Source organism: Phoca vitulina, unplaced genomic scaffold (assembly GCF_004348235.1).
Source record: "Phoca vitulina isolate PV1807 unplaced genomic scaffold, GSC_HSeal_1.0 scaffold11, whole genome shotgun sequence".
Lineage (NCBI taxonomy): Eukaryota > Metazoa > Chordata > Mammalia > Carnivora > Phocidae > Phoca > Phoca vitulina.
The window spans coordinates 2928748-2956655 of NW_022589714.1; the positions used below are offsets into that span (position 1 = coordinate 2928748).

Sequence of the window (27908 nt, forward strand, 5' to 3'; positions counted from 1 at the left end):
CCCGGCCGCCCGGTTCAGCGACGCCCCGGCCGGCGCCGGCGCCTGCCCGGCCCTCAGGGAGGCGGGGGGAGCCGCGGAGGAGGCGGCGCCATCGCGAAGCCCGCGCCCCGCCCGCACGCTCACACTCCTCCCCCAGCCCCCGCCCGCAGTCCGGGCCAGGGCTGGGCGGCGTCTGCCGAGGCTCCCTCGGCCTGGCCCAATCGGCCCGAGCCGTGCTGACACCCGGGCAGCTGCGGCGCGGAGAGGTGGAGGCGGCGGGCCGGGAGGCCAGAGCCGGGACAGCGATCCGCCATGGAGACCCGCTACAACCTGAAGAGTCCGGGTGAGCCGGGCTGGAGGCGGCGGGCGGGCGGCGCCGCCAGGTGGGCCGGGGAGGGCGGGGTGACCCTGGGCTCCCGGGCCCGGCGCTGCGGGTCCCTCGCGTCCGCCGCCACTCGCGGCTCCGCTTCGGGGTTTCGCGCTCTACGCGAGACCGCCGCCTGCCGGGATGGTGCAGGCCGCAGGGCGGCCGGGCGGGCACCGGCCGCCAGTCCTGGGGACCGGCCAGTTCCCCGCAGCACCCGGACTTTCCCTTTCCTCATCTTGGTCGCGTAGTGCTGGGTCCTGAACTCATCCCTAAGAACAGGTGTAAAGGTGATGTCCGTGGGTAATAGTTAACAGTCCCTCGCGGTACCTGAACACAGACCGTCGTTATCCCTTCGTCGCTGCCACCGGACTTTTATTAGCTGTTTGACTCACTTGCATGTGAGGATTTGGTTGTTTAAATATCCCATTTGCAGCATTTGGGGCGAGTGGAATTCCAGACCTAGAGGAAATATTCTGTACTAAACCAATTAACCAAAGAGCTAAGAAAACTAGATGAGCCGTGTACTTTAGAGCTAACCACGATTTTTGCCACGACGACTAACATGATATATATCTATATTCAGTCCTAGAGACTTCCTGTATTTAGTGCCCCTGCTTCATTCACAGAACAGCCCAGACAATCCTAGCTTCAAGTTCTTTTCTGGTGCATTATAAAGATGCAAGAAAAGTAAGCAGCTCTCTCATATTAAGGCAGGCTGGAAGTGAATCACTAGGGTCTGTAAGTGGTATTTATTCTGTCTGTACCTTGATAAATTTGTGAGGAGGGAGAAACTCCACAGTTCAGCTCTAAATGATAATCCTAGAATATTAGTGATGGTTTGACCAAATATTTGCTGCTGCTTATTTTTTCCTTCCAAGAAAGCATCTTTTTGGTAGGAATCAGCAAGATTAGCATCCTTATGGAAAGAGCTGACATTGTGAACCTTTGATTTTTAAAAAATACTTAATATGTAGGAACTCCAGAAAAGTCTGAGGATATTGACTGAACAGAGCATTGTTAGCCTGAGTGCTGTCAGGCTGAGAAGTGTTCTTAGGTGACCAAGTGTGTAGAATGGGTGATAACATTTGGGGGGTCCATAGACTGCTTTAAAAATCTGGTGAAGCCTATGGGCTTTCAAGAAATGCATTTATACAATTCAATTTCAGTGGGTTAAGGACCCCCCCCAGCCCCACACCCCGCCCATCTCTTAAGAACACCCCGGGGGGGGGGGGGTAGGAAAGTAAAAGAGAAAGGGAAAGAAAACCTTAGTTTTAAGGTTAGATGATAGAATGCTTAAGTTGTTTAGATTGTCATAGATTTAAATAAAACTATGTGGGTAAAAATGTATGGTGACTACTTGATCACATGGTACCAAGTTCCTTAGGACAGCTGAGGTACTTAGTGGAATGTCCAGAGAATAATGGAAATATAAATAGTAGTGCAGTTTGGAATAGAGAACTGGTGTGTCCCAAAACATTGTTGTTACAGCACATTGCTCAGGTTTGATACATTATCATACCTGAGGTTATGAAAAGCTTTCAAAATTTTCCAGAATTTTGTACATTTCCAAAGTATATGATCTGTCAGATGGCTGAGCTTTGGTGGACATGCCCCAGTGTTATAAATTGCTTCCTCTTTTTTGGTATCATTTCCTCAAAGGTGGTGTTGCTGTTCTACACGAAATGACTTTTTTAAGATCTTTTTTTGTTTGTTTGTTACTGTGTGGATCATTTGGAGTTCATGGTGAAGGTGAATTAGATGATATATGGGACTTACTAGAAATGCTAGGAGGCATGGTGGAAATGCTTCCTTCCTTTGTTTTATTCTCAGTCCTGTGATATTTTTAGAGTAATGCTTATGTGAAAAAAAGTGGTTAAAAGCACTGCACAATGTAAGAGATAGAACCCTTTCTCTGTAATGTACAGTTGTCTTAGAGGTATGGATGGTACAATTAAGAGAATACACATAACTGGTTCGGGGCCAGTGTGCTAGCATGTGGATAGTAATTTGTTCACTTGGTAAGTAGGAAAACTGGGGCGCCTGGGTAGCTCAGTTGGTTAAGGGTCTGCCTTCGGCTCAGGTCATGATCCTGGGGTCCTGGGATTGAGCCCGGTGTTGGACTCCCTGCTCAGCAGGAAGCCTGCTTCTCCCTTTCCCACTCCCCTTGCTTGTGTTCCCTCTCTCGCTGTCTCTCTCTCTGTCAAATAAATAAATAAAATCTTAAAAAAAAAAAAAAGAAAACATTTCTTTGTGATTTTTCTGGAATGGACTTGTGGTTCTGGGCAAAGCTCTGTATGGAGCCATCTCATAAGCCTCTGACGTAGCTTATCAGTAGGTGCTCTGCATCAAGCTCCCTGATCCCTTTTTGGGTCTGCTCTGGCCCAGGTAGTAGGCTCTCATAGTACAAAGTAGGGAGACCTATGTATAAAGAACCTCTTGTGGCAGCTTTCTTCAGAAGGGCCTATGGGTGTGTTTAGCAGGTGATTGGTGTATAAGAGACCAGAGCAAAGGCACCCACCATCTCCACCAGAAATCTGGGAGCTGTCCTATCCATGTTCTTAGTGTGAATTACTGGTGATCTAACAGCTTCACCCAGATTTCCCACAGACTGAAAAAATCTCTATAAGGTAACAAAAAACCAAACTCATCAATTTACTCTCCTCCCCCAAACTTGCACCTCATCCCTTCCTTATTCCAGGGATTGACAGCAGCTAGGCACTTGTGGGAATCATCTTTGATCTCTTCGTCTACACCTTTACTCCACCCCCTGGCCTGGAACACACACACAGGCAGGCATTCTCACATGGGCACCAGTCCACGCAGACAAGTATTTATTCAGTCACCATTGTTACCAGATCCAGAGGGTATAGCTCAGGGGTAGAGCATTTGACTGCACCATTGTCACCAGATCCAGTAAAATAAAACTGATTTGATCACTCCTCAAATTGAAAAATTTTCAGTAGCTTTCTAATAGCTGTGTATAAAGTTCAAAGTAAAGTATTTAGCTTGGCCTACAGGGCTGCTCATGATTTGATCCTTGCCTTTCTCACCAACCTAGTTTCCTACAACTGTGCTCCTTTGCTTTTTTTCCCCCTCTCCTTTGTATTTTTGCCATGTATCCATTTTTCCCAAGTGACTGTCCAGATGGAGCCACTCTTCTCACCTGTATGCTTTGGTCCCTGTTGGAACCTTTGCTTAGAATGGCTTCCCTTTAATCCATTGGAAATTCCCATTCTTCATGCTTCTTTAAGGTTCAGCCTTGCCCAGCCACCCTGGGCAGACTATTAGGTAGACTATAAGGTAGTCCCTGTATTTGTACACACTTAGTGTTTGTATTGTAGTTGTTTTCATGTCTTTCTCACTGTGAGCTTTTTGAAGGCAAGAAGCAGGTCTTGGTTATTCTTCTGTCTCCATCACTCAGACATTCTTTAAATATTTGTTGAATGGGTATCTTTGTAGGGTATTTCCGGGCAGAAGCACTAGTCCTTAAACATTTGCTTAAGTGCCTTTACTATGGGAGCAGGAGGAGGCACTTGGGGAGCAGACACTGGGTTCATATCCTCAGTATACCTGCCTCCTGCATTTTACCTATGCTTTGGAGATTGATTGTATTAAGGTATTTGCTTTCCAAGAGAAATCAGATACATGAGAGACAGTGACCTGTAAAAGATCTCTTTAGCTAAAGCTTTGTCTCCAAAGCCCAGTGTAAGCCTAGTGAGGTAGAGCCTGGGCATGGGAAGATCGCTAACGCCTGGGCCCATGGAGCCTAGAGCCTGGATCTAGAGAGATCGTGTGGCCTCCATAAAAAAGAACAAGAGCAGGTATGCAGGTGCTCCCCACTTCTTTCCCTTCCCTGGCACATCTTATCTCACCATGGTAGAAGAGAGGAGCTGATCAGAAAAAGTTTTCTAACTATGTGATAGCAAGAGATGGAGTATCAGGAGTGGCAGACTATGCAGTAGCCCCAGTTGCCAGGCAGTATTTCGAAACTTGACTATTCCATAGCAGTGATATTTCTCCTTGGGAACCAGAGAGCTATGCCATGAGGCCAACTACATATGCTCACTGCCTGGTTTTGAACCAGGGAGAGAGCCTTATATCCCAATCTATTTCTGACCTTAATACCTTGTGATGGGGGAAGGGGAGAGGGGGAAGGAAGGGAGAATTATATGAAGAAATTATTGACTCCCATTCAATAGGTACAAACATTGAAGAAGAATAAAATTAAGTGATCTATTTAAGGATTTAGAGCTACAAAATGTCAGAGCCAGAAGTTTAATGCAGCCTAATTCAGAGTCCATATTCTTTTGCACTAAGGTGTTTATAATATATGTAATTTCAGAAAAAAAAGATCATGAGAACACTAGACTAATATTATCTTCTGTTTGGCTATGTGGCTTCAGCTCTCACATGGTATGTGCCTGTGTGGCCTATGAACTAATAAAATAAGCATGTTTAGTTGTTGAGCAAATTACTGTTCCTTTAAATGCATTCTTAAATCAATTCTGACCCTTTCTTACATCTCTCATAATATCCAGGTACCACTGGATATTTCTTTCTTACATCTCTCCTGTTGAACTGAGCTGAGTGGGAGAGAGGCAGAGAAAATGTGGTAAGGGTACGGAATGACATAAAATCTGTTCTTCAGCTTAATCTTTCAGCCAGCTGATGAGGAATGAAGGAAAAATAATCTATGACATCTGTGATTGCCGACAGCAGCCAAATAAATTAACTTCGTAACAGCTTCCATGATTTTATTTATATCTAATAATATTAATTTGAAAGAATGATATTTTTATGTGGCTTTAAATCGGGGTCTTTCCATCTTTGTTCCATGGGACCCTTTGATAGACTAGGTTGAAGGGAGTAAACTGCTTGAAGGCCCTTCCATGCTGGCTTCTTCAATCAAAACAGCTCTGTTACCTCTTTTACATATTGAGGTTCTCATTAAGCTTTTTTTTCGAACAAAGGATTTAATCTTATTGTCAAATAAGTTTGAAAACCATTGCCTTTAATCAGATGCTTGGAAAGAGATTTTTGGAGGGATGATAGGAAAATTCAATTAAACTAATATTTGAGTGTTTACTATGTGCTAAGCCCTGAGGAGCCTTCAGTGAAGTAAATTGTTTAGCAGGAAAGACTGGTGTTAAGTAATTACAAGTGAGATGAACTTTATGAAAGATAAAATACAGAGTGTTATGAGGGCTTATAGCAAGGGGATTCAATCTAGTTTCTAGGGTAGTGACTTCCAAACCTGACAGACCATTAGAATAACTTGGAGAGTATTTCTGGTCTCCACTCCCCTCCAGGACGCCTTAGAAATTTTTATCTGTCCAGGTGGGAATCTCTAGTCATTCCTCAGCATGTACAAGGGAAGGTGTCAGGGAGACCTTCCTGAGGAAGTTACTTAAAGCCAGTCTAGATGAGACAAGGAGTGGGACTGGGAACAGTATTGCAAGCTGAGAAGCATGACAAATGCTCGATTAGAAACATATAGGTAGGGGCGCCTGGGTGGCTCAGTTGGTTAAGTATCTACCTTCGGCTCAGGTCATGAGCCTGGGGTCCTGGGATCGAGCCCCGTAGTGGGCTCCCCGCTTGGCGGGGAGTCTGCTTCTCCCTCTGCCTTTTACTGTTTCCTCTGCCTATTCATATCCATGCATAATTCCTACTGTCTTTCTTTTAGATGTCAGTACCTCACCCCTTTTCTCTTCTTTCTGCTCTCAGGTTAGGGTACCCACCTGGTACATACTTCTCTTATAGCACGTATTGAACTACATCAATTGGTTTTCAAACAGAGTTTTGGGGAGCCTTGGGCTACCTGGTTTTTCCCTGGCTTTGCTTTCCTACACGAGTATCCTGACATTTTTTGGCACCTAAAACTTGAGGTGAGAGGGGCTGGGATCAAAGGATTGACCTTTGAGAGCCAGTAGGAAAGGAAAGAGGGTACAGATACAGATAGGATTGTAGGTTGTGATAGGCTGCCCACAGTCATTTACCATGGAAGTAGAAGGCTGTGCCGTTAACTCCAAGAGGTGGAAGAGGAATAAGATGAGGAGTAAACAGGTGTGAAATAGTCTTGGGGTGCTAGTTGGAGTGGGCTGGTGGGCTTACCAGAGAAATTCAGGAATATTAGGTGGCATTGTGTCCCAATGGAGGTTGTTGATAATAACCTTATAATGGCATCCATGTGCCTGCCTCTGTGACTCCCCCCCACCCCTCTTTCAGTAATGCTCAGCTGTTTGGGTATAGATACCAAATAAGAAGATGGTTGGGTTGCGTCAGCTAGAATTGCATTTTATTAGAGGATTATGAAAAAACTCCTAAGAGCCAAGTGTGTGGATAAAGAGGGAAGTGAATATAGGTATAGGTGGACATAGAAAATCATGGGGTCTGTGGATTGGAAGTTTTAATTAAGCTGAAGTCATTTCAAAAAGGAATTCAAGGGGCACCTGGCTGGCTCAATCAGTAGAGCATGAGATTCTTGATCTTAGGGTTGTGAGCTCAAGCCCCACATTGAGCATGGAACCTACCAAAAAAAAAAAAAAAAAAAAAAAAAGGAATTCAGTTAGAACTATGGAGATTCAGTGACCTCTGGGGCCACCCATTTATATTAATGTAAGACAGTGGGTGGAAATTCCCAAGAGGTGGGAATATGGGGGGGGGGTCTACTGTTAATGAGCATGAATTCCAGAGCATGAATTTCTGTTAATATAGGCATTTTAACAAGATAGAGTTGGACTGCCTGTGTTAGAATCCCAGCTGTCATTTACTAGCTGTGTGACCTTGGAAAAGTTACATAATCTCTCCATATGTCAGTTTCTTTGTCTGGAAAATGGGAAAAAAATAGTACCTATCTCATAGCATTGTTCAGAGGATTATATGAGTTAATGTTTGAGTGCTAGCACATACAAAGCATATGTAAGTACTTATTAAATAAAAATAGTACTGCCCTAAATATTTAATTTAATATATAATTCTTCTAATGCCTAGCTACCATGTCCTTCCCCTCTCCAGTTAATACTGTTATCTCATAATTAAACTTCTACCATATACTCAGTTGAACTAGTCCTCTATACATTTTTTATTGAAGGAGGAACTTTTTCATTAGGTTTGTAAATCTGTGCTAATCTCTTTGAAAAGTGTATTTTAAATGTCTCTATCTTATGAATTTTATTTTAGCTGTTAAGCGTTTAATGAAAGAAGCAGCAGAATTAAAAGATCCAACAGATCATTACCATGCACAGCCATTAGAGGTTAGTTTCCATCTTTTACATATGGATTTTAATACTTTAATATTTTAAATGAATTCCTTAAAATTGTTTTTTTCATTGTTTTGAGTCATTGCAGATGTGTTTGGTGTGGTTTATTGATATATTTTACTCCCTGTATTTTCTTAGTATTTATTTCATTAGCCATTCAGAATCCAACATATTAGAAACAAATTTCCAGTCTCTATAAAATGTTCTCAGATGCTAAATTGGTTTTAGGTTTTGAGTATGAGGGAGGGAGGGGTAATGGAAAGAACCCCAAACTCTTTAGTGTGGAAGACCTGGACCCTTGAAGGGACCCCTGCAGCTAGTCTGGGCTTTTTGCACAAACATCTCTATCTCTTTTCAGTCTTCTCATCTGTAGAAGGAGGGTATTTAAATGTGCTCAGTCTGATTTCCATGATAATAGTGAAAATAAAATGTAATAAAGTATGTGCAAATATTTTGCACACTGTAAACTGTAAAGTACCTGGGGACTCTAAGATGATGTTGATAGCATATTTATTAATATTACTGACTACTTATAAATAAGCTCTTAAGCGTCTATGAGGGATAATTTTTTAAAGTTTGTAAAAATAATCCACATTTACAGCAATTATTTGATTAATAATTATCACTAATTAGTATTCAAGGATTAATTTAGCTTAATTAAATCTGTAATCTTATGAATATATAACTGCTCAGCTGTTTTTAAATGCATTTGTTTAAAAAAGATTTTAGCTCTCGTGGGACATGAAAACTAGATTAAATAGCTTTTATTTATAAATTTTATACTTGAGATATTTTGTGCATTAGAAACTATTCTAGTAATAATGTGAAACATTTCATTTTTCTCATCCAGGAATATTTGTGGTACTCATTAATAAAGATGATCAAACGTTTTAATGTTATTGATTCCTTGCTGGTTATTGTTTTTGTTCAGGATAACCTTTTTGAGTGGCACTTCACAGTTAGAGGGCCCCCAGATTCTGATTTTGATGGAGGAGTTTATCATGGACGAATAGTACTGCCCCCAGAATATCCCATGAAACCACCGAGCATTATTCTTTTAACGGTAAGAATTCTTGGCTTTTTGGAATGCTTGTGATTTAACTCTTCATGGTGACTGCAAAGCATGGTTAGTAGACTCATTTTCATTAAGAAATAAAGCAGAACATTGTTATAATTTTGTCTTTGGGGACCAGGACTTGATAGTACAGTTCTTTTCCCCAAAAAATAATTCCTAGGAATTATTGATGCTCATGAATGCACAGTTGCCGTAGTGTGGTTGATAGGATTCAATGAATTAGTGGATACAAAGTGCTAGGCACAGTGTCTGGCACTTGGTAAGTACTCAGGAAAGGATAGTTAATGTTATTATATCTCTTAATCACATCATCACCTTCAGCTTCTCACCTTTCTTATACTTTTTTCCTCAGTTTCCTCATTTTTACGTACAGCTCTGAAAATAACTGTCACAGGGTCCTCAATAAATGTTAGTTATATTATTACTATTTATATCTTAGAATTTCTGTCTTCACATATTTCACCTCCATGTGAAGGAAAACTGTTGATCCAGTTTTCTCTTATTTTTTTTCTGGGATGTTGTTCCTTCAGAGTAAATTCCTCTCTTATTAAGCTCTCCTTCCCTCCTTTCCTTTAATTTGCAAGTATGTCTAATTATCTTCTAACCTTGAAAAAACCAAAACAAAACACAAAAGCCTTTCTCCTACCTCTTTAAGCTGTTGTCCTATTTTCTCTTTGATAACTTCAAGACATCCTTCCTCTAGTTTAGCCTGTGGCAGTCTGGTTTCCGCATGCTTACTACACCAGTCTCAGAGACCAGTTGGAGAAATTGCACTGCCTCTTCTCAGTCCTCATCCCAGCCCATCTAAGTTAAATATCTGACACACATGGAGTAGCAAATGGTAAAACAAATGTATTCATCAATAAATACTAAACTAAAGCTGCCTTTACTGATACTTCGTGTAGTGGAAAGAGCATTAGTTTCAGAGCCAATAGACCTGGATTCTGACCACTGCTCTTTCCATTACAGCAGGCAGGTTGCATAATCGTTTTGAAATTCAGTTTTCTCGTCTGTCAGGGGTTGTGTATGGTAAATACAGTCACAATATAAAGTTCCTATCATATAAAATGTTCTGCTTAACAAATATTAGGTGGTGTTGAGAATTGTTAATACCGGCAGTAGGCCTGGAGCAGGGTCCTGGAGGGGCCCTACTGTGTTAGGAGTTACTTTTTAGTAGCTAGATCATGGGGAGAGCCAAGTGTTTCAGGGGATGGGGCTGCTGCATGGGGAAACGGGTGGGGGGTGGGTAGTTGGGGCAGCAGCTGTTAACCAACGAGTACAGAAATATTTCAGTGGTTAGCCAATGTATGGTCATGGTTAGCACACTGGCTGAGAATCAGCCCTGCCTTCCTGATTTTCAGTATTTGATCTTTCTGGTTCACGTCCTCTATTTTGAAAAGTACTCTCCAGTCTTCATTCAGCAAATATTTATTAAACATATGTCATGCACCATGGGGCTCGGTTGGTTAAGCGTCTGACTCTTGATTTCAGCTCAGGTCATGATCTCAGGGTTGTGAGACTGATCCGTGAGTCAGGCTCCACGCTCAGTGCAGAGTCTGCTTGTCCCTCTCCTTCCCCCTCTGCCCCTCCCCCTGCTCTCTAAAAATGAATAAATAAAATCTTAAAAAAAAAAACATATGTCATGCACCTTGTAGATGTGGCCGAGAATAAGTCAAATTCTCTGGCTACTTGGAGCTTGTATCCTAATTTCATGCCTCTTCTTCCTTCCCCTTCCTCTGAGTATGGGTATTCTGTAAGTTCAGACATCAGCTATTTTCTCTTATTTCTATGAAATGGCTTCACTGGTCACCTCTGTGAAGTCTGCTGTATGTCATCAATAGCTCTTCCACCGAGACAGCAGATCCATGTCCAAAATGGAAATCATTACCTCTGATCTGCCTCTTTTGTATTCCTGTCTTATGATATTGCATCATCCTTATGAAAATCACTGCTGTCTCGGAGCCTCCTGCACCAATATCTAGTTAGGTGACACCAAGTCCTTAGGTTTTTCCTAGCCTCTGCATATCTTCTCTTTTAGATCCTTCACAGAGCCTAGTCCAGTACTGTACTCAGAGAAGGAGATCAGGACATCATTATATGTCAATTATTTAGATTTCAGAAAGGTGCTACAACTTCACAGCTTTTATTGTTTTATAAGTATTTGTGGAGTGTCTATAAGAGGACAAAAATCTGTGTCCCCTTGGAGATTATATTCTTTTAAAGTTTTCTTTTAAAATTATTTATTTATAAAATATATTTATACTTATAAACTATAAAACATTAAACACATATATAGTTTTTTAAATGCCTTGTTTATTCCTAAGGCTAATGGACGGTTTGAAGTAGGCAAGAAAATCTGTTTGAGCATCTCAGGACATCATCCTGAAACTTGGCAGCCTTCATGGAGTAGTGAGTATTAATTTAAAGTGAATATAACTCTAATCAATTCGTAATTATAAAGTATAACACCCTCTTGAGACTGAAGCTGTTTTGGATAATTAATTTGATATTATTGAATAGAGAATAAAAATTCTTTCCTTGTCTCAATTTTTGCCATCATTTTAATACAACCACACTACCTGTACCTCTTCAGTGAAAGCCTGTGTGTCTTTTTTTCTCTTTCCAAAGTAAACCCAGTTCCTTTTACAAAACAACTTAGATTCATGTTTACTTTTTATTTCAGTAAGAACAGCATTACTAGCCATCATTGGGTTTATGCCAACAAAAGGAGAGGGAGCTATAGGTTCTCTAGATTACACACCAGAGGAAAGAAGAGCACTTGCCAAAAAGTAAGTTTTGCATTTCATTCTTTGTTAAGATTTAAGTACTGTTCTGGATAATGGCTGTTAGGAGATAGGCTCTGTCTCTTACTTTGTGAGTTACCTTGGTTACAGGATCTAGTCCACTTTTGCTATTTTAGAATTTCATTTGTAGCAGTTTACTACTCAGGGGTGACCAGAGTCTAAATAATTGATTTCATGCTGTCTCCTTTTAGAAAGTAGTTGTTAATATCAACCTGAAGTGGGAGATACCTTCTCCAAGAAAACAGTTCTGGTCATTTGTCTCTACTTGGGCAGAATTACAGATGGAAAAAACAAAAACAAAAACAAAAACAACGCAATTGTTTATATGTAACTTTCCATAAGATTAAAAACTTCTTGAGGGGAGGGAGGGAGTCTACTTTATCCATCTTTGCATCTGCAGTATCAGGCTCAAAGCAAATGCTCAGTAAATGATCCAGGATAAAGTAAAGGAGATTTTCTTTATCAAGTTATGGTTTCCTAGTGGTATTGCCTTCTCATTTTTTCAGATGCGTTCTGTCTGTATAACCCAGATTAGTCATCAGATTCAGAGTAGCCTCTCTTTTCAGTAGTGCAAAGACTAATTCTCTCTCTCTCTCTTTTATTTTAAGAACAACTTCTAACCCAGTTTATGTTTTTAATCAGTGTGCATAGGGAAGAGACCTTATAAGAAATCCTGTCAAGAGGCTTTCTAATTCTAGAATACTAGACCCAACCCTCAACAAATGTTAAAGATTCCAAAATTGCAGTGAGGTGAGGAAGAGTATTTAAAATTACTTACATTCTGTAATTCTTCATCTTTTTTTTTTTTAAGATGTTATTTATTTATTTATTTGACACAGAGAGAGAGCACAAGTAGGCAGAGCGGCAGGCAGAAGGAGAAGGAGAAGCAGGCTCCCCGCTGAGCAGGGAGCCCGATACGGGGCTCGATCCCAGGACCCTGGGATCAGGACCTGAGCTGAAGGCAGTCGCTTAACCGACTGAGCCACCCAGGTGCCCCTGTAATTCTTGATCTTGATCATTCTTCTGCTTTGGACTCTTCTGTCTACCACCTCTCAGACATATTACGTTAATTAAATTATAGTGTATCTTACCCTAGCACAGCCCAGAATATGTCCTCTATAGCTGTTTGTTAAATCAAATAGATTTTAGTGTCTGAAAGATTTGATAGACTCTTGGAGAGTTCATCAACAACTTTTCTTTTTAAACCTTATTTCTAGGTTCTGGGGATACACCTTACTGCAGCTATTATTCACAAATTATATAATATGTACTTTGAATATATAACATTTGTTTTTACTTGATTTTCTTTGTTGGCTTTCTGTCTTGATACTTTTATCCAGTTCATTTCATGTATAAGGAAAAAAAGAACTGTGTTTTTTTGTTCTAGACTTCCCAATGTATATATTCTAGGTTTTTAGTCTATGATAGAGGCTTTTTAAAAACATGATTTTGCATTCATCCATGGGAGCATATTGTCCTTGTGGATAAATTAATATATTAAAAATTAACCTTCCCCTTTAAGTTTCATTTGACTTCTCAGTTAAAAGTGGACACATTTTAATGCAAATAATTTGGATACAGCTGACTCTCAAAAGGATACAGACAGCAGTGCTGCTTCTGGTGAAACAAAAATATTCGGCAACGTACTAAGTTAATACTACTTTTACATATGTTTTGTTCACATGAAGTTGTTTAATAAATTTAAATAGCATGTTCTTGGGGCGCCTGGGTGGCTCAGTCATTAGGCGTCAGCCTTCAGCTCAGGTAGTGATCCCAGGGTCCTGGGATGGAGCCCCGCATCAGGCTCCCTGCTCTGTGGGAAGCCTGCTTCTCCCTCTCCCACTCTCCCTGCTTGTGTTTCCTCTCTCGCTGTGTCTCTCTCTGTTAAATAAATAAATAAAATCTTTAAAAATAAATAAATAGGGCGCCTGGGTGGCTCAGTTGGTTAAGCAACTGCCTTCAGCTCAGGTCATGATCCCAGGGTCCTGGGATCGAGTCCCACATCGGGCTCCCGGCTCAGCGGGGAGCCTGCTTCTCCCTCTGACCCTCTCCCCTCTCATGCTGTTTCTCTCCTGCTCACTCTCTAATAAATAAATAAATAAATAAAATCTTTAATAAATAAATAAATAAATAAATAAATAGCATGTTCTTAAAGACTGAAGGCTTTTATTATGTTGAAATGGAAGTACAATAAAACAATTTTTTAAAAAGTTCAGCAATGTAACGGTACATACTTCTATATATTATACATATTTTTTTTTTTTTTAAAGATTTTTTTTATTTATTTATTTGAGAGAGAGAGAGCACATGAGAGGGGGGAGGGTCAGAGGGAGAAGCAGACTCCCTGCTGAGCAGGGAGGCCGATGCGGGACTCGATCCTGGGTCTCCAGGATCATGACCTGAGCCGAAGGCAGTCGCTTAACCAACTGAGCCACCCAGGCGCCCTATATTATACATATTTACTTCCAGTCATACAAATCCTCAGCACTTTTGTGAACGTTAGGACACTTTTGGCTATATCTGGAATACAAAGGGGAAAATGAAAACATAGGAAAACAAGTAAATCTTGGGAAGTAGTCTAGTTAACAGATTTATCTTGAGTCTACTTAATATAATGAGTGATAAATTTCAGAATCTTTGGATTTTATACGAGTTCTCTGTCTTTCAAGTTATACTGCTATTTATTTTTTTATTTTTATGTTTTTCCAAGTTTTTATTTAAATTCCAGCTAGTTAACATACGGTGCAATATTAGTTCCAGGTGTAGAATTTAGTGATTTATCACTTATATCCAACACCCAGTGCTCATCACAAGTGCCCTCCTTAATCCCCATAACCTGTTTAACTGCACCCCCCACTGACACTCTCCCCACCACACACACCTCCCCTCTGGTAACCCTCAGTTTGTTCTCTGTAGTTAAGAGTCTGTTTCGTGGTTTGCCTCTCTTTTTCTCCCCTTCACTTGTTTGTTTTGTTTCTTAAATTCCACATATGGGTAAAATCATATGGTATTTGTCTTTCTCTGACTGACTTACTTCACTTAGCATAAGTTATACTGCTATTTAGTTATACTGCTATTTGTGATTTTTTTCCCTAAAAATATTTGTAAATTCTATTTTTGGTAGCTTCTTTACTATTTTATGTATGTTTCAGCTAAAACATAATTCAAACTTTATTTATTTTTTTTTTTTTTAAAGATTTTTTTTTTTTTTTTTTTATTTATTTGAGAGAGAGAGCACATGAGAGGGGGGAGGGTCAGAGGGAGAAGCAGACTCCCTGCTGAGCAGGGAGCCCGATGCGGGACTCGATCCCGGGACTCCAGGATCATGACCTGAGCCGAAGGCAGTCGCTCAACCAACTGAGCCACCCAGGCGCCCTAATTCAAACTTTATAATGGACTTTTTTTCACAGGCTTAACATAGTTTTGTTATGTGTGATCTTGAGGACAGTGTAGTTAGACATTTTATATATTTTTGTTGTATAGATCTAAAGCTTAGTTTTCTTTAGAAAAATATATAAGCCCTGTTTTGTTTTTTTTTTTAACTTTAGACTTTTAAAAATTGAGATACAATTGACATGAGTTTTTATTGGTTTTTTTTTTTTTTTTAAGTTTTATTTATTTAAGTAATCTCCATACCCAACGTGGGGCTTGAACTCACAACCCTGAGATCAAGAGTTGCATGCTTTTCCGACTGAGCCAGGCACCCCAACATGAGTTTTTTTAACCTAACCTGTATATTTGTCTCAGAACTATAATATTGCCATGTCTAATTTACATGTAGATGAATATGATATGGAATTATCCAGGGTTCTCTTATTTTAAATTGAGTCATTCGGTATTTGAGTGTCTTGAATTAACATTCAAATATTTGATTTATACCCATCGAAAAAATTATTTCCTACCAGATCACAAGATTTCTGTTGTGAGGGATGTGGCTGTGCCATGAAGGATGTCCTGTTGCCTTTAAAATCTGGAAGTGATTCAAGCCAAGCTGACCAAGAAGCCAAGGAACTGGCTAGACAAATCAGTTTTAAGGTACTCTAAATTTGTAAATAAATTCTAACTATGTGACCCTGTGTTTACTGCCAAATTCTGGATAGAAAGTAAAGCAATATAGTTCTGTTGCAATAAAGTTTTACAAATAATTTTTTCTTATTACGAAACTAATAATATACATTCACAATGGCAGTCCAGCATAGTGGTTAAGAGCTTGGACTCTGGTATACAGTCCTGGGGTTCAGATCTCAGCTTTGCTCTTATTAGTAGTAGGACATCAGACATATTACTTAGCTACTCTGTCTGTACCTTTTTCTCATCTGTAAATAATAATATCACTTATCTGGTAGGATTCTTATGAGGATTGAGTTAATACTCACTTAAGTGTTTTGTATTTAGAACTGTCCCTGATACTTAATAAATTTTAGCTATTATTATAGAAAATATAGTAATTTAGAAGAAAACAACAATCATACATAATCCCTCCCCAAGAAATAACTGCTATTAATATTTTGGCATATCCCGTATATCCTTTTTTTCCACATAGATTTTACTCAAACATAGAATTACTTCTGGGATTTAATTAGCTCTATTAAAAAATGTCAACCTGCATTAAGCAGCATGCAACTTCCTCCCTGTTCACCTCCCTTACATCCCGTCTGTCCTTTCATATCCAGTTCTTGTGAGAAGTTGTTCCTTCTGTTCGTTGTGTTATCTGGAAGAAGAGGTGCTTAATAAGTATTGGTTATTTTCTTCCTTCTGAGGATTCCTATTGTACTTAAAATTGCTTTTCTGAAAATCGGAGGGCCAGATGTGTTTTGTACATCAGAATTTCAGATTTTAGAAAATACCAAACATACACCATATTTTAGTACCTGCAGTGGGATCTGGGGCAGTACCCCATAATCAAATCTATTAATATTCCCTCAGCAAACCTGGGAATATTCACACTAATGTGGGATAAAGACTGTTAATAACCTCACAGGTCATACTTCACCTGGAAATTACAAAAAACTTATTTGGGAATTGTGGATTATGAACCACGGGTGTTAGTTTTGTCTCTCACCAAGTAACAGCTCCTTGAGAACAGGTTTTGTCTGTGCTTTTTCCTGAAATACCTAGCACAGGCTTAGACACATGAGCACTCGATGTTTAACTGATTGGTAGTTGATATTACATTAGCAATTAAAATAAGCCCAAGAGAGGATTAGTAAGTGTGGGTTATTCTGTACATTTCCTGTTGTAACACTGCTCTTGGGTGTACCTTTTTTATAGGCAGAAGTCAATTCATCTGGAAAAACTATCGCTGAGCCGGACTTAAACCACTCTTTTTCACTAAATGATTTACAGGATGATATACCTACAACATTCCAGGGTGCTGCAGCAAGTACCTCGGTATGGCTCTTGTCTCTTCCATACATGTATGTCTGTATCATTATCATTATTTGCAGTCGGAGGAGGAAACCTCTAGATGAAATATCTGAATATTTTGATTCTCCTGACAGTTGGATTCCAGCCTACCTCTCCCTCTAGTGAGTCATATTATCTTAAGCAAATTATTCATACTTTTTGGACCTTCTTTCTTATTAAACGGGGTTGGACTAAATAATTTTTAGGTCCTGTCGTCTCTCCAGAATTCTGTGATTTCTCTGAAAAGTTAGTTACAGTATAGCACTGCACTCTGAATAAAACAAAATATACATACATTAGCCACTTTCTAAATAGGCACTGTTTCTTTGGCAGGTTTGTTAAGCTGCATTAAGGCACTCAGTTAATAAAGGACTAGAGCCAAAGATTTGCCTCAGACCTGCTCTGCCCAGTACCGTAGCCACTAGGCACATGTAGCTATCTAAGTTTATATTTAAATTATTCAGAATTAAATTTAAAATTCAGTTCCTCAGTCACACTGGTATATTTCAAGTAATCCATAGCCATCTGTGGCTGGTGGCTGCCATATTGGATAGCATAGATAGCAAACATTATCATCTCAGAAAGTTCTGTTGGACAGTGCTGCCTTGCACATAGTAAGTGCCCAGTAAATAATTGTTGAATGAAAGATTAAATGAATACTATGTGTCTTGTTAGTTCTGCCCTGACCTGTTGTCTAAATATTGGTGGGTATAGGTCATCAGAGATTGATTAAGAAATGTGACTGGATAGTTGCTAAATAATTAGGATTATGAGGGAAAAACATTGATTTTCTCTCTATATATAAAAAAACAAATGTCTTTTTGGTAACATTGTTTGGTCGAGTAGCTACCTCTTTTTTTCCCTTCTTCAGTTTTTAGAGAGGATTTTTAAAGGGTCAGGAAAATTGAAATAGAAGCTGGCAAATACAGATTTGCCCTTTCCTCAGGAATAACTTAGTATAAAGTGGGACTGAATAGTCCTGAGTGGTTGTTCTCTCCTTTTCACAGAGTGAGATGGACAGAGAGAAGTAGGTTGGAGAGAGAAGGGGAAAGGGAACGCTGGAGGACGTAGTTGGAGGACTGGAGATGGGGTATAAGGAAGAAGCGTATGCTGAGAGTGAAATCGTTTTTACATGATCCCCATGTAATTTTATGAATCGCAGAGGGATATTATGAGTTAATTTTAGTCAGTATATGTTTTACCTTGAAATATTAAAAAAATTCAGGTTACTTTTCACCTTTAGAATTCTAATTGTTTTTTTATTTTATAGTTTTTTAGAAAATGGAACCATCCCATTTCAGAGAGGAGGGTGGTTATCTTTTTTCACCTGTAAGGACAGTCTCCTGATACTTGTGATATGTTTAAATCTGTCTTCAGTCTCTTAAATCTATGTCAAGTCCCCCTAATGCATATTGGAGTTATACTTATTCTACTTGTAATTTATTTTATCATTAATTATTTATTGTCTATCTTCCCAGAATGTCAGTTCCTTGAGGATCAGAGCTCTCTTTCTGTTGCACTGTATCCCCAGTGCCTGGCCTTGTGCCTTGTATACAGTTGGTGGTCAATACATATTTGTTGATTGAATAAATGAATCTTAGGATTGACACTTTTAAAAAATACTAGAAAGACAGGCAAAGAAATTAAGAAGTTTAAGTAAATTACATTGCACAACCAATAATATTATTACAGTGGTATTTTCCATTTTGGTTTGAATTTACTTCTTTTGTTTTAATGTTTATTATTGCAGTATAGTTGATTAGTTGATATACAGTGTTACACTAGTTTCAGGTGTGCATTTTGATTTTAAAGTACATACAACTGAGAATTCTTTTTCATAGATACAGGTAATTGATGCCAATTCTGGTTAAAACACCGATAAGTAATCAATTGCTACAGTTGCAAGTTAGTTACATTTATATACAGATTATCTCAGAGTATGATTATATAATTTGATCACCATGGAAGTAATTGAAACTTGGTTTTGGCTAGGGGTGGCTGCTTTACATGCAAGTGTAATATAAATTCACTAAAATGTTATACATCAAATCCCAGATAAGCTATGTTTTTTTAGCCTTGAGGGGGCGAGAGATTGCCCAAAGTCTAAATACAGCAGATAATATCAGGCCATCTGTTGCTTTTTGATGCAGATTTTTTTTAGCTGTGTAGAAATGGGAAAATACTGATGGTAGTTTTATGTTCTTCCAGTCTGTCAGATTTTTTCCCTCTCCCTAGGGATTGAGGTTCTGAATAAGCCATTCCATTTTGTATTAAAAAGCAAACACAAAACTTCTTCACAGATGCTGGTTATTCTAGATTATTCTAGAAAAATTTATATGTATTACAAGGGAATTACTTGTGATGGGGATGGTTATTTTAAATTGATTAAATACACATGTCATATACTTCTACCTTCCCAAAAATGGTCGCTTCATCTTAACTAAGGAAATGGAAACTGGTATGACTTAAGTCTTCATTCAGTGATAGGTGTATTTGGACAAGTTTAGTAGGTCAACAGCAAAAATTTAGAGGTCCTACCCCACCAATCGTACACACCATTTTGAAAATGCTAAAGCCAACTTCACGTGAACTACCAAAATTTTGTCCAGTTAGTCCTTAAACTCCAAGCAATCTAGGTTCCTCTGGGTCTATAACCTTGGGGTTGTTACCATTTTCCCTTGATGGGATTGTTTTATTTATTTTTATTTTTATTTTTTTTAAAGATTTTATTTATTTATTTGAGAGAGAGAGAATGAGAGAGAGCACATGAGAGGGGGGAGGGTCAGAGGGAGAAGCAGATTCCCTGCCGAGCAGGGAGCCCGATACGGGACTCGATCCAGGGACTCCAGGATCATGACCTGAGCCGAAGGCAGTCGCTTAACCAACCGAGCCACCCAGGCGCCCGATGGGATTGTTTTAAATAGGAAAAATTTTATAATTTTATGATATCTCAGCACTAATCAGTAATACTAATATAACATCCAGAAGGCATCTGAAATATAGGAATCAAATTAAAGCAGTATGTCTACATTAAGTGCATGTACTAAAATATCATCTAAAGTCAATGTTTTAAGGGATTGTCGTTCTAAATATGCTTTTTTAAAGATTTTATTTATTTATTTTAGAGAGAGGGAGTGGGTATGCATGGGGGGTGATGAGGAAGGGGCAGAGGGAGAGGCAGAGAATCTGAAGTAGACGTCTCCCGGAGGTCGGAGCCCCATGGGTGGGCGGATCTCAGACCCTGAGATTATGACCTAAGCTGCAACCAAGAGTCGGCCCCTCAACTGGCTGAGCTACCCAGGCACCCCTAAAATATTAATCGTACTAACAGGGGTCTGAAAAACTCTCCTAAGTAATGATTTTTTAAAAATCTAAATCTGTGGGGTGCCTGGGTGGTGCAGTAGGCTAAGTGATGGACTCTTGGTTTCGGCTCAGATCCTGACCTCAGGGTCGTGAGATCGAGCCCCAAGTAGGGCTCAGAGCTCAGCCAGAGTCTGCTTGAGATTCTCTCCCTCTGCCCCTCCACCCTGCGTCTGCATGCACGCTCTCTCTCTCAAATAAATAATCTTAAAAAAAAAACAAACCCTAAATCTAGTGTCTCCAAAGGGGTATATTAACAGTAACAATATTATTAATAACTAACATTTAATCAGCAGTAGTGTATCCTCAACACTTTATATCATTAATCCTTTTAATCCTTACAACTACAGAATTGGATATTATCCTCACTGTACAGATGAAGGAGCTGAATCTTAGGTTGAATAATTTGCTTAGGGTCCTGCATCTCCAAAGTGGTAGAGCCAGCCTAGTAATGATAAGGCTCCCTGTTCTAGTCAAGTACATGGGCATTGTATTCTCCCCTCAAACTAATGGAAAAAATAACATGTATAAAATAAAATCTTTAAGCCGAATCAATCTCTTATGCTGGTTTCTCGATTGATAGCACCTTCATGTTTTTCCTTAAGAGCCTTCCCTGTAAGCCTTGAGTGCTTTTGCTGCATCAGACACTTCTAGCTTCTTGGCTGAGCAGTCAGAAGAATGAGAGATTTCAAATGGAATGTTGCTGTTACCAGCTGCTATAACTCAGCTCAACCCAATGAGTGTTAAGATCCCATATGATGCCTGGGACAGTGTGAGACCTCATAAAATGCTGCTGCTTTGTGGATCTACTCCCTTCAGTGAGCTTGTTGCTGGCTGTCCTGGAGTTTGAAGTCCCAAGTTCATGCAGCTCTAATTCAGTATCAGCAGTGACTTTTATTTTTAACTCAGAGTCAGTAGTTCCTTTTTTATCTCTGTGTTATGGGTCACTACATTTGAGTGCTTCCAAAGGACAGTTTTAAAAAACTCAGATTATTCAGACCTTTGATTGTTGAAATGAATGTCAGATTTAAAATGTAATTTCTTCTGTAGGTAACTTAGATCAGCAGTTTCTTCCCTAATGTTTATAGCTGTTGCCAGGACAAAGCCCATCCTCTTATCTTTTTTAAAAAATTTGAGGGGCACTTGGGTGGCTCAGTTGGTTAAGCCACTGCTTTCGGCTCAGGTCATGATCCCAGGGTCCTGGGATCGAGGCTCCACGTCGGGATCCCTGCTCCACGGGAAGCCTGCTTCTCCCTCTCCCTCTGCCCCTCCCCCCCGCTCGTACACTCTTCTCTCAAAAAAATCTTAAAAAAAAAAAATTTGAATTATATTATTTGATTTTTTTCCTTCTAAATATTGAAATTTTCTCTAATGGAAAGTATTTTAAATGTTTTATATTTACTCAGTTTTTAAAGTTATTCTGAAGAAAACATGCATTCTTTTTTTTTTTTGAAAGGGTATTGGCATTAATATAACCAGTTTAAGGTGTTTTCAGTAAAAGAATTAAAGGCCATTGGGTTATTAGAGGTAGAGTTAAGGGGTCTATATAAATAAAATGGAATTCGTATTTTGTAGAGCTTTCTTATCTATAAACCGTATTTAAGATTTTGAATCACGTGGTACCACATTGTGGTTATGCTTGAGCAAGCAGTCATTGTAAGGATAGAAAGCAGTTGGTATCTTGTGCTTTGTGGGGCCAACTAGTGTGCCAAAGTATGCTTTACATATATAAAGTAACACAATTCAAATACACAGTATTCTAGACTTGTGCTCAATTCAGTTGACAGGAGTTATGAGAGAAGATAATCCTGGCTTGGAAATCACATCTAATTTTTATAACAATACTGCTGTGAAGAACGTACGGTTTGAAATTCTTCCCTATGCTGTATGATTGTTGGTGGAAGCAAGTTGCTGTAGTAAGATAATGTTGGAAGAGACCTGGTTCATGAAAGGCACACTGTTGAGAGTTTAACTTTTTGCCATTTAGTATGGCAAATTTTCAAGCCAAAAAGAAATCAGATTGCTTTCTTCCTTGGCTCTCCTGCAAGAAGTGAGGTGCCCAGATGTTTAACAGATATTGCTGAAGTTACACCTGAAGGAGAATAGAAAGCCAGCTATAGAGCAAATGGCTCAACTCTGTCCTCGTCTTATTTGTTGCTGATAAATTCCTCCGCTGCCTGATGCATACTCAGAGTAAGTTGTGTTGTTGGCTTATTCAGGAGGGTGAATAATTAGTTACAGCATTCAGATCATTCTTGGTAGTTTTGCCTTTAGTCATATTTTAGTGCTCTGAGATTCTGTGTACTCTTGAATAGATAACAGGTATATATACAAGTTTTCTTTGCCAATTTCAAACAAAATTTCCTAAAATTTCCTAGTATGGAGCCCAGAACCCCTCAGCAGCATCCCTTCAACAACCTGCTCAGCCTGTTGTTAAGAATACCTCCATGAGCCCTCGACAACGCCGAGCCCAGCAGCAGAATCAGAGAAGGTCGTCCACTTCCCCAGATGTGACCCAGGGCCAGCAGCCAAGAGACAACCACACCGATCATGGCGGATCCGCTGTTCTGATTGTCATCTTGACTTTGGCATTGGCAGCTCTTATATTCCGACGAATATATCTGGCCAATGAGTACATATTTGACTTTGAGTTATAATATTGTTTTGTGTCTTAAGAGCTGTGACTCAACTGCTTCATTAAACATTCTGCATTGGGTATAATCTAAGAATTGTTTACAAAAAGATTATTTTGTATTTACCCTTCATTCCTTTTTTGATCCTTAAAAATTCAGTATAGATATAGCTAGACTTTCAGACTGTGTCTGCTTAGTTTAAGGGACTGGAAGTCAAAGTCCCTTGTCTCACCGTATGACCTGCTTTACAGAGAAATAACTTACTGTTGTTTCTCATGCCTCAGCTTCTTTTTATGTAAATCTGTGATACTTTTCTGTATGACTCTTTGAAATTTTTGGATTAAAGAAGGTGTTTTAAGTTCCAGTGAGTATTACTAGTTACTCAATACCATTTATTGAGTACTCTGTTTCTACTTATGTAGAATGATATAGGGATAAGAGTTGAAAAGGGAAAGTAGAGCTTTTCAAACAGCTTGCTGAGAATGTCATTCATAGGAGACATACTGGGATGCCCATTCTGTGACTTACTTTATGTCCTAAATGTTGTTCAGTGAAAGTAACTATTGCAGTCAAACATTTATGAGGAAATGAGATCACATCTTTGTTACTGGATGTTATTTGGAGGGAATAATGCTTTGTAACCACTTTGATATGCTCTTATCCCCTTCTCTCCCGAATGCACACAAGATTTACAAAGAAAGAAAGGAAACAGTCCTCTATAGATCTTTTTTTAAGGAAAGAAGGGTCCAAGCCAGGATTTCTTGATTTTCTTCCAGAAGTCAAATGGAAGGATCTTCAGATTTTAATGTTTGCTGTGCTTTGAATTGTATCTCTTTTGAAGGTATTATATGCCTAGCTTTGTAATCACTATAAATTTAGTTATTCCAGGAATATGTATAATGTTGAAATATTTCATGTACCATTTTAACAGAAAAGCTCAGGGCCCAAGTAACAGTGATAGAAATTAGAAAAACCTTTACTTAGAATTGTCCACCTAATCAAAGCCCAAGAAATAATTTTCAGTGCAAAATCAATATGTAAGTTAGTGCTAGCTAGCTCCACGGATTCTAGCAGATAATTTTATCATCATAATGCTTGGTGAGAACATATAATCACAGAAAAACATTGCCTTCAGCACGTTCAGTCGCAGCATTGAGGGCACTCTTGAGAGTATTTGTTAATGAAGATTTAATTTTTAAATACAGGCAGTCCCCTGCTTTCAAGTAGGTTATGTTCTAAAAGTGCATTTGTGAGTAATTTTTTTTTTACAACTCAATGTTGTAAATTGCGTTCAGGTTCTAGACAAGTCCAAAAAGTCCATAATGTATCTTGAATACTTTAGGGATGGTGTTCATAAAGTCCTTAATGTAGTTTTAACTAACTGAAATTATGGGCAAGATGGAAACAATTTGTAAAATGGTATTAAAGGCAAATTTAATTTTTACTGCTGCTATGGACTTTGGTTCTGTTAATTATAAGACACAATTTCTATTTTCACCTAATAGCCATTTTTCCTTTATGTCCATTCTAAAGTAAGAACATACTGTATACTATTATATAATACATAATTGTCTTAAACTTTAATAAATTAGCATCTTAAAAGTGTTTACAGATTGTTTCTGTTATATCTACAGCCAAAGTTGGTAAAGTCTTAAAAAGCTCAAGGACTTTATGAGGACCTCCTATGTCAGGAAAATTATAGGTGACCATTTTATAACTTTATTGCCATGAGAAAGCACATTCTGAAGTCTTGGTTTGGAACACAAAATACTAAAGATATCGGTTCAGTGGTCTCCTAGCAAGAGGTCACTGACCCACCTGGGAAGACCAAATAATGTTATCACCTGAGAAGAAGCAAGTCCCCCTGCTCTCAACCTATGCTGAGATTAATCGTGTGCTAGGAACAATCTTCCCTCCACTTCCTCTCAGTCAAACCTGAGCCGGCCTCTGGATCTACGTGATCTTGTTACATGTTTCTATGGGGTCTACCAATACTTTAAGAAGATTTTGCACTGTGCAGGTCCTTCTTTATCTGATTTGCCTCTCTTCCCTCCCCTATCAACTGACAGGCCACCTTCTTGTTTGTGTTCGCATTTTTTAAGCGCCTGATACACATATCTGAAAGTGACATATTTTTTGTTCTTTCCCTTTCGGCTCACAGATGCTACCTAAAAATCCTTAAGTTGTCAGTTGGATCCCCATTGTGGAGTTGATGAGCAAAATCGATCTTTGGGGCTATTCTTACTCGAACGCCACCTGAAGAGACTTCAGAAAACTTATTTTTAAAGCCCCAGTTTATCCCTTTAATTAGAGTGTAAGGACAAAACCAGGTGTGTGATCTGGTTAGTAAAGGCTTAGGACTCCTTCCCCCAATCCTCAGATTAAAGTAATTCATGGCTTTTTCTTTGAACAGCAAAGCACATGACTACATATCAAGGTAGTTAAAAATAGCATGCTCGAAAAAAATATGTCTGTTTCACCTGTAACTGTTTAAGCCAATGAAAGCTTTCAAATTTTATGTGTTGTGGGGCTTTTATGTAGCACTTTACATTTTCATGCTGCTTACTGTTTTATTCTACTGAAATAAATGAATTTCATCAAAATTCTCAAAGAATTTTTTAAAAAGCCTTTAAAATTGTTTATCATTTTGACTATAGAAATACAGTATTTCCTATTTCAGGAGAATAAGAAATCTTTTTGTTATTTTTAGCTATGAATAAACTTTCTGGTATCTTGAGACCTCCCATTTTTATAGACCAGAATCTGTAAACAGGCAAACCTCACACATTTGGACTTACTTGAGCAGAAATCTAGGCTGAAGTACTGAAAAGCCTATCCTGTTGCATTATTTGCAAGTAAGTATATGAAAAGTGAATGCATTTAGTGAACCTGACTTAACAAAGACTAATGTGTACATTAACATGGGTACTGTTTAAGCCTTGTGGGAGGCTGTACATTGCTCAGAAGCTGTTTGGAACGCCTCTTGAACAGTTGCCTTCAGAACGAGTTTGAGCTGCTCAATAAAACCAGTGACTTTATTCATACCGTGTTTTGGCCACAGGTTGTATTCTTTATGTTATTCGGTCTTCTGTCCATTCTACCTCCTTAAATATTCTCTCATGTCTTACCACTGCTCTTTATGTTCACTGCCATTACCCTAATGAGCCTTCACATCCTCCGAATTAGTGCAATAACCTCTAACAAGGCTCCAGTCTTGTCCCGTTCTTCACCCCGCCGCCAGAGTCTTCTCCAGCATTCAGGTCTGATTCTGTCTCTTAAGATAAGTTCACACCCTTAATGCAGGTTATAAGGCTGTGTGTAACCAGAGTCCCACTGAGCTCTCTGGCCTCATCTGACAGCAGATGCTTACTCGGGCCTTTCCACAGCTCTTGAGCTTGAGCCACTGGGGCCAATCCTCTGTTCTGAGAGAAATGAACAAATGTTAAAGTTGTATATCCACTGCCTCATGCCATACACAAAACTTAACTCAAAACGGATCTAAGACTTCAATGTTAAGAGCAAAAACTATAGAATTGTTAGAAGAAAGCATACTTAAATCTTCATGACCATGAGTGAAGCAGTGGTTTCTTAGATACAAGACCAAAAACACAAATATTTTATCAAAACAAGCCCTTTGTGTTTCAAAGAACATCATTAATAAAGTGAAAAGACAACCCCGTATGGGAGAAAGTATTTGAAGATAAAATAGACTTGTATCTAGACTATCTAGAGAACTCATAACTCAATAATAAAAAAGATAAATAACCTGATTTAAGAACAGCAAAGGGTTTGAATAGATATTTGTACAAAGAAGATACACAAATGACCAATAAACATGGAAAGATGCTCGAACATCATTAGTCATCAGGGAAATGCACATCCAATTACAGTAAGATACTTGACATCCACGATGATGGCTAGAATAAAACAGCTAAGTGTTGGTGAGGATGTGGAGAAGTTGGAATTCTCATCCATTGTTGGAATGTAAAATGAGGCAGCCACTTTGAAAAAAACTGGTAGTTCCTCAAAAAGTTAAGCAAAGAGTTACCATATGACCCAGCCATTCCACTCCCAGGTATATCGCCAAGAGAAATGCAAACATGTTCACACAAACTTCTACACAAGTATTCATGCAGTATTATTATTCATAGCCCCAAACTGGAAACTCAAATGCCCATCGACTGAAGATAAGCAAGATGTGTTCTGTCTATACAATGGAATGTTATTTGGCAATAAAGAGGAATGAAGTTATAATACATACTACAACATGGGTGAATCTTAAAAACATCATTCCAGAAAAAAAAAAAAAAGATAACATCAAGTCCAGTGAAGCCAGACACACGAGGCTGCACAGCATATGATTCCATGTATATGAAATACCCACGTTAGGCAAACCCATAGAGACAGAAAGTAGGTTGGTGATTGCCAGGGGCTGAAGGGAAGTGAAAGAAAGGGGGGCGACTGCTAATGGGTGTGAGGTTTCTTTGGCAGGAGAAGAAAATGTTCTACAATTAGATACTGGTGATGGTTACACACTCTATACTAAAAACCACAGTTTAAGGGGTAAATTTGGGGCGCCTGGGTGGCTCAGTCAGTTAACTGTCTGCCTTCGGCTCATGTCATGATCTCAGAGTCCTGGGATCGAGCCCCATGTCAGGCCCCCAGCTCAGTAGGAAATCTGCTTCTCCCTCTCCCCCGACCCCTACTCATGCTTTCTCTCTTACTCTCTCCTCTCAAATAAATAAAATCTTTAAAAATTTAAAAAAAATAAAGGGGTAAATTTATGGTATGTGAATGATACTTCAATAAAGCCATTACTTAAAAAGTTACACTTATCTCCAACTGAGTTTTTCTCCGTACCATAATCACAATAATTCAACTACTGAAAATAAGAGAGATTTAAAGAAAAAATTGATAGGACCTAACATGTCCAGAATGCAACAAAACAAATATTTCTTCCTTTTTCTTTTTTTTAGATTTATTTATTTATTTGAGAGAGAGAAAGAGAGAGGGACAGATGGTGGG

General features: G+C 39.0%; 1 protein-coding gene across 1 annotated transcript; it reads left to right on the forward strand.

Moving 5' to 3' along the window:
* The first annotated feature begins 141 nt into the window (after positions 1 to 141).
* Positions 142 to 25950, forward strand: UBE2J1 (ubiquitin conjugating enzyme E2 J1). The gene is made up of 8 exons (XM_032409288.1): positions 142 to 322; positions 7526 to 7599; positions 8537 to 8668; positions 11005 to 11089; positions 11364 to 11469; positions 15390 to 15519; positions 16756 to 16875; positions 22629 to 25950. The coding sequence occupies exons 1-8, from the start codon at positions 292 to 294 to the stop codon at positions 22905 to 22907; spliced, it is 957 nt and encodes a 318-aa protein (XP_032265179.1). The 5' UTR covers positions 142 to 291; the 3' UTR covers positions 22908 to 25950.
* Positions 25951 to 27908: the final 1958 nt, after the last annotated feature.